The following is a 7,108-nucleotide window of genomic DNA, read 5'->3' as shown; positions in this document are numbered from 1 at the left end:
GCTCGAATTTTAACAATTTATCTATATTTGGAAAAGTTAACCGGAATATCAGATACTTTTGGCTCGTTGTTCCATCCGCTACTTTTTGTGCTGACTGTACGTGCCCTACTCTTGCACTTTTTTTTTTTTTTTTTTTTTTTTTTATTCATTATTGGGAAACAAACAGCGAAAAATAATACATATGTTTAAACAAATATAGAATACACACAAGCCATAACAGTTTCCACTTATAGAATAATAACATTCTTTGCTGCTCAAACCAGACTTATACAATTTGGTTTCACTTCTATGAAATTGTAAAGTAGGTTTAGGTAAGATTATTAAACTTTAACAACAGAAAAGAAAGACATAATACCTTGCTTATACTAAATTTACATGCAGCTCATTATCTTAGAGAATACAAATCATTAGATTTAATATTTACTACTTTTTTTTTTATTACTGTTATTTATTTATTTATGTTCTTAATTGCAGAAACAAACTTAGGTAAGGTAGAATTAAATATATCAATATCAGAGTACTTATCATTATAGCTTTTGCATGCTCTTACGAGAAATCTGTTCTTCGCGTACACAGTTCGGTTGGAAGGTATTGAGAATAAGTTAAAGGAACGCGTTCGACGGTCTGGACATCGAAAGAATATGTCCGAAAGCAGATTAGGTGAGTCAATCGATCCGTTAAGGATTTTAAATAAAACCACTTGGTCCCTAACATCGCGACGAACTTGAAGGGGTTCTAGACGGTTGTGGTCAAAAGTTTTGAATTTGTATTTCATAAACTTGATAAATTTATTTTGGATCCTTTCAATTGAGTTAATGTGAATAGCAAAATGAGGAGACCATACCGTAGAAGCATATTCCAAGTGGGATCTAACGAAGGCGTTGTATAAAAGAATGAAAGTGTTTGGATTTTTAAAATCCTTACTTTGTCGAAATATAAATCCGAGCATTTTGTATGCTTTCTGAACAATTTTATTTACATGGGTAGTTAATTGCAACTCATTGTCGATGTATACGCCGAGATCTTTAACCTCATCTACTCTATGAAGATGTACGTTATTAATAGAATAATTATGAATTATAGGATTACGTTTTCTTGAGAATGAGATGGAATAACATTTAGCAATATTCAGCGACAGTTTGTTATGTTGGCAGTAAGTACTTAGTCTATCAAGGTCCTGTTGCAGATTGATACAGTCATTGTTTGATGAGATAGCGCTAAATATCTTCATATCGTCGGCATACAAAAGAACTCTGGAGTGATGGAAACACTTGATTACGTCATTAATAAACACATTGAATAACAATGGGCCTAGATGGGATCCTTGAGGGACGCCTGAGGGGATAGGAATAAAGCTGGAAATATGACCTTTGACCGCTACCGCCTGGGTTCTATTGCGTAGATATGACGTGAGCCATCTCAAGAGATTACCATGGACTCCCAATGATTGTAGTTTGTTTATGAGGATAGAATGGGAAATTTTGTCAAATGCTTTGGAAAAGTCTGTATATATAGCATCTACCTGAAAACCTTTATTCATTGCAACAAGAGAATAATCTAGTAACTCTAAAAGATTCGATTCTGTGGACCTCCTGTTAACAAATCCATGTTGTTGTGGAATTAGCAGTGGCCTTATTACACTATAAAGGATATCATAAATAATTTTTTCGAATAGTTTTGGAATAACAGATAGTTTTGAGATTCCGCGGTAATTTTTAATGTTATCTTTTTTCCCATTCTTGAAAATCGGAATAACAATTGAGCGTTTCCAAGATGCCGGCATCGTTCCAGTGCTCAAGGAAAGATTAAATAAATAGCTAATCGGTGAGGCTAGTGTTGCACGGCATCTTTGAAGGAATACTGGGTGGATTTCATCCGGTCCACTTCCCTTAGACACTACTAATGATTTTAAATAATTTTCTACCACTGTCGGAGTAATTTTGATATGGCTTATATTATTACTAATAGGCAAATATGTATTTATATTGTCCGTATATAATGGGTTTATTTCAGTTACACCGGCATCTTCAACGAACACCGATTGAAAGAAAGTATTAAATAAGTTTGATATTTGTTGACCATTATGACCTACGTGGTTGTCCAAATAAAGTGTGTTGGGTAAACCATTGCTACTCATTTTCGATTTTAAAAATGACCAAAATGATTTTGAATTATAGCGTATATTTTTTTCTGTTCTAGAGATATATAAATTGTAGCAAGAAACTTCTAGTTTTTTTATTGTTGATCTTAAGGCTGAGAAAGTATTATAATCTGTTGGTCTCTCGTAGATTTTCCACTTTCTATGAATTTTTGCCTTTCTTTTAATGAGTTTAATTAAGGGTCGGGAATACCAAATGGGATATTTTTTTTCGTTTGAGTTAACCATTTTAGTTGGTATACATTTGTCTATTATTGTATTTAATATTATATAAAATATGTCCACGGCTTTTTCAATGTCACCTAATGAAAGTTGTCCTTCCCAGTCTACTTTTTCCAATTCAGCATTGACTATGTCGTAGTCAGCTGCGAAAAAACGGCGAATAATGCGAGAGGCGGGTTTCAAGTTTTGGTCAATCGATCTTAACTCGATATTTATACAAAATACCGGATGATGACCATCTATAGGCACTAAAGGCTCAACCGAAAATAATTTACAACTATTATTTGACAAAACTAAATCCAATTGCCTATTATTCTTGTTAGGAATATTATTAAATTGTTGCCATCCTGTAAAACTCATAAACGCAGACAGCTGTGTTGTCATCGGATTGTAATTAGGATTTTCCATCTTAAAACTATGTTGATCATCAGCGAGAGGCACCCAGAGAGCTTCCGGGATATTAAAGTCACCTAGAGCAATAAAAAAATCATCTGGGAAGTCTGTATAAACATTTGATACATATTCAAAGAATGCTAATTGTGATTCCATCTGATATTTGCTTTGAGGGAAGTAGCAAGTCAGTAATCTTAGTTTTTTAATACTGGTACTATGAGATACCGAGATGTCCACCCAAGTAACCTCAGCGTCAGGCAAAACAGATGTGGGGCAAAAATCACGTCGATCGACACAGAAATCTCGGCGCACCGCTATCAGCGTGCCGCCGCCGCGAGTCAGACCCATTCTAGCGTAGTCGCGGTCGGTCCGATAAACATTGTAGCGCGCGTCGAAGAGTTCACCGTCAAAAATACCAGGTAAAAGCCAGGTTTCTGTAATACAAATGATATCATAATTAAATCTAAGTAGGTTGCGTAGGAATTCGGTTGTTTTGGACCGTAATCCACGGACATTTTGGTAATATATTGAAATACCTATTATTTGATTACTAAATATCCAATTATTATATGTATGAATATTATTTTAGGATTGAGATTAAATTCATAAACTTTAAGGGGCATATTTCTTTGTCTCGTAATAAAGGGGGTGATATTGATATCGTGTGAGTTAATATAAAATAACGCAATTAAATGAGCATGACGACATACGCGATGTGTACTGGAACAAGTTATGTTTCTGCAATATAGACATATTTTTTTTAGACATTTTTTGTTCAAAGTATAGATAGTGAGCACTTCTTTTACAATAATTAACATTACAAGATTAAATAACGACGTGAGTTGTTTAAAAGCTTGAAAAACAAGATAATTAATTCCTATGTAATTTTGTTTAACGAGTCTTCAGATGTGATGTAGAGGATCGGCGAGTTCTCGTTGCGACGCACCATAACAGTACAGTTACGAACCCAACAAAATTTATACTGTTTCTTGATTGCCCTTTGTTTTGCTTCCTTAAGAAGGTGTTTGTTGAAACTGGACAGGTGATCGTTAATGTAGACTCTGTTCGCACTGTTAGAATATCCCAGGTCGGCTGCCTTCAAGTTTTTAATTTTGCGCAGGGACGACATAAAGTCGTCTTTTTTATAACGAGCCTGCATCTTCACAATAATGGGCTTCGGTTTGGCGTTGTCCCTGTCGTTCCGTACCGCAACTCGGGTGACAAAATCAATGTCGGTGTTAGTGTCCAACGGAAAACCACTTACTTCGGCCAGGGATTTTAACACCGCGTACAGATTTTCCCCTTTAACTTCGGGGACCCCATTTATCTGTATATTAGAGCGTCGAACCCACTGCTCATTTTTTCTGGAGTCATTTATGATGTCATCGATCACCTTTTTGACGCCATCGAGTTCCGTCTTACTTTCTTCTAGCGCACTAACGCGTGATTCTATGGTAGTCATTCTCCCAGCCAAGTCATCTAATTTTATGTCAATACTGCTCTTCATTTCCGCTATATCGGATTTAACTTGGGATATATCCATCTGGATTACCTGAATAGCAGAGAACTGCGTCTGTAAAGCAGTCACTTTTGACAAGATATTATTCAATAACTCTTGTGGCATTAAGGTATTACTTTCTTGTTGAACTTGTCGAAGCTGATAAGAGTTAGGTGGTGTAGCGAGTAAAGTGCTGTTTGCTGACAAATTCGTGCACTGAATGTCTGTCGTCTCTTTGGAGTTATCGACTGTGTCATCACATGACATAACAGAGTCATCAAATGTCGATATCCCTGGCCTAAGTTGAATTGGAGTGTTGTCATTCCTTCGTCGGCGCGTATTTACTGATGTACAAAATGAGCATAACCACGTCTGAAGAAAGTTCTCTGTACATTGCGCTAAAGTTATATCTAAACAGCTACAATGATAGCTGCCCGCGCACCCGATGCATTTCAGAAATGTGCTATCATTAATGGGTCCATTGCAAAATAAACACGGCATATTGACACTTTACAAGAAAGCTTAACTGTTTGAAAATAAAGTTCAAATTGTAATGACCGCCGGTAAAGTCGTGTAACCGGTATCGTAGATTCGCGCTGTGCTTCTCAATGTCCTGTGGCGCAGCGGTTCGGGCGGTCGGCTGAGACGCAGCGGCAGCGCGTTCAAATCCCACAAAAGATGCAAAAAGATGCAAAACCCACAATTTCACTTTGACATCCAGCAACACCAAAACACAAGTGTGTGTGAAAGGTCCGACACAATTAAATATGGCCGACAGGTTAAGTTCGACTCGACTGAGGATAGACAAGGAGGTACCGAGAATTGTGCAATCGTCCACTAAACCCGATCACGAAATTACTTCAAAATAATAATTCACCAAAATACCACAAACTGGCACACGTCCACTCTGAGCAACGGCGATACTTGTATACTTACACGACTAATCCAACTTGAACTAGTAACAACTGCTTCGCAGAACTCATTTCTCCCAGTTCCGTCTCATTTCAGTTTTAAGCCCAGATTTACGCTGAGGTTAATAGGCCAACTCGGAAGTACAATTCGAGATCTGAATGATGTCATTTAGGTATCATTAGTGCGTGCATTTCGCTCGTACTCGATCGTACATGTATTGGCACGAGCGAGACGCATGGGCGAATGATAACAAATAGACTTCATTCTCATATCAGAATGTACGGTCGAATCGGCATCTAGTTTACTACACATCTGAGACTTCGCTCAATAAATAATTACTTACGCTATTGTAGTTACCCGGTACCGGTTCAAAATGCAGGATGATTCAGAAGACGAGCAGAATCACCTCATTACATGCAACTTTTGGAAAAAGTCAAATCATTTTATCAAATATTTTGAGTTGTGTTTTTTAAGTAGCTTCTTCTTCCTCGCGTTGTCCCGGCATTTTGCCACGGCTCATGGGAGCCTGGGGTCCGCTTGACAACTAATCCCAAGATTTGGCGTAGGCACTAGTTTTTACGAAAGCGACTGCCATCTGACCTTCCAACCCAGAGGGTAAACTAGGCCTTGTTAGGAATAGTCCGGTTTCCTCACGATGTTTTCCTTCACCGAAAAGCGACTGGTAAATATCAAATGATATTTCGTACATAAGTTCCGAAAAACCCATTGGTACGAGCCGGGGTGTGAACCCGCGACCTCCGGATTGCAAGTCGCACGCTCTTACCGCTAGGCCACCAGCGCTTCTTGTGTTTTCTAAGTAGATACACTTCTAACTAAGTATATATAAATTTTAACCAACTGAAACTCTAGGTCTATGGGGTCCCAGCGCGCATAAGTTTTTTACAGAAATCGTGAACCGTCTGATTGACGTAACTGGTGACCGGAGAGCTGGCGGCTTTCTCGCACAACGTATTAGTATTGCGATACAACGAGGAAATGCCGCCAGCATCCTTTGTAAAATGCCTCAAGGGCCTATTAGAGATTTAAGCTAGTTAATAGTAATCCTCTGTATATATCCATTATGTATATTGTTATTGTTAATTATAATCTGAAATAGTTTTTATATACCAGTAAAATTAGGTAAAGGGGCTCACTGATTACCAGCTCGCCAGACGATATCGGCCTATCAGTTATTCGCGATTGTCAGAGTTTGCGAATAACTGACAGTGTTTTAAAGGCGCCGTATGAATCCGGTCTCCACCACTAGAGGGCTTCGTCACGTTCTTCTGCATATGTATATGACATATATCTAATTCAGCCTACAATAATAATAAAAGTTAATGTACTACTAACATTCAACATTGTCCAGACATACTCCTGCCAGCTATGCGTTCGCGGCTGCTGCTCTCGGACTTACAACAATTACGCGGCGCGCGCGTTTTCTTCGTCTGAGCGCACCGCCTCAGCCGTGGCACGTCTACACTGGCCGGTTTGTGCGCGAGGAAATTGCCTCGCGCGTATACTCGACTCTGTTTAATTCCATCATATTATTGATGTTAATCCCAATGATGATCACCGCTAATAATTTAAAACTTTTTATTTTCAACACTACAAAAATTTACGACAATCTCACTAATATCGGTACGAAACAAAATACCTTATATATATTTTTTTATACTACGTCGTCGGTGGTAAGACCAGCATACGGCCCGCCTGATGGTAAGTAGTCTCCGTAGCCTATGTACGCCTGCAACTACAGAGGAGTTACATGCGCGTTGCCGACCCTAAATCCCCCCCTCGTTGAGCTCTGGCAACCTTACTCACCGGCACGAACACAACACTATGAGTAGGGTCTAGTGTTATTTGGCTGCTATTTTCTGTAAGGTGGAGGTACTTCGCCAGTCGGGCTCTGCTCTAGATCTGGA

General features: G+C 38.5%; 1 protein-coding gene across 1 annotated transcript; it reads right to left on the bottom strand.

Annotated features, from left to right (window-relative positions):
• Nucleotides 1-200: 200 nt before the first annotated feature.
• On the bottom strand, nucleotides 201-5,119 carry LOC133531027 (uncharacterized). Its single transcript, XM_061869103.1, has one exon. It carries the CDS (start codon nucleotides 4,770-4,772, stop codon nucleotides 3,651-3,653), a length of 1,122 nt encoding a protein of 373 aa, XP_061725087.1. The 5' UTR covers nucleotides 4,773-5,119; the 3' UTR covers nucleotides 201-3,650.
• Nucleotides 5,120-7,108: the final 1,989 nt, after the last annotated feature.

The sequence above is a fragment of the Cydia pomonella genome, chromosome 24 (assembly GCF_033807575.1).
Source record: "Cydia pomonella isolate Wapato2018A chromosome 24, ilCydPomo1, whole genome shotgun sequence".
NCBI classification, from domain to species: Eukaryota; Metazoa; Arthropoda; class Insecta; order Lepidoptera; family Tortricidae; genus Cydia; species Cydia pomonella.
The sequence above is the reverse complement of the archived record's forward strand: the minus strand, read 5'-3'. Positions and strand labels throughout refer to the sequence as shown.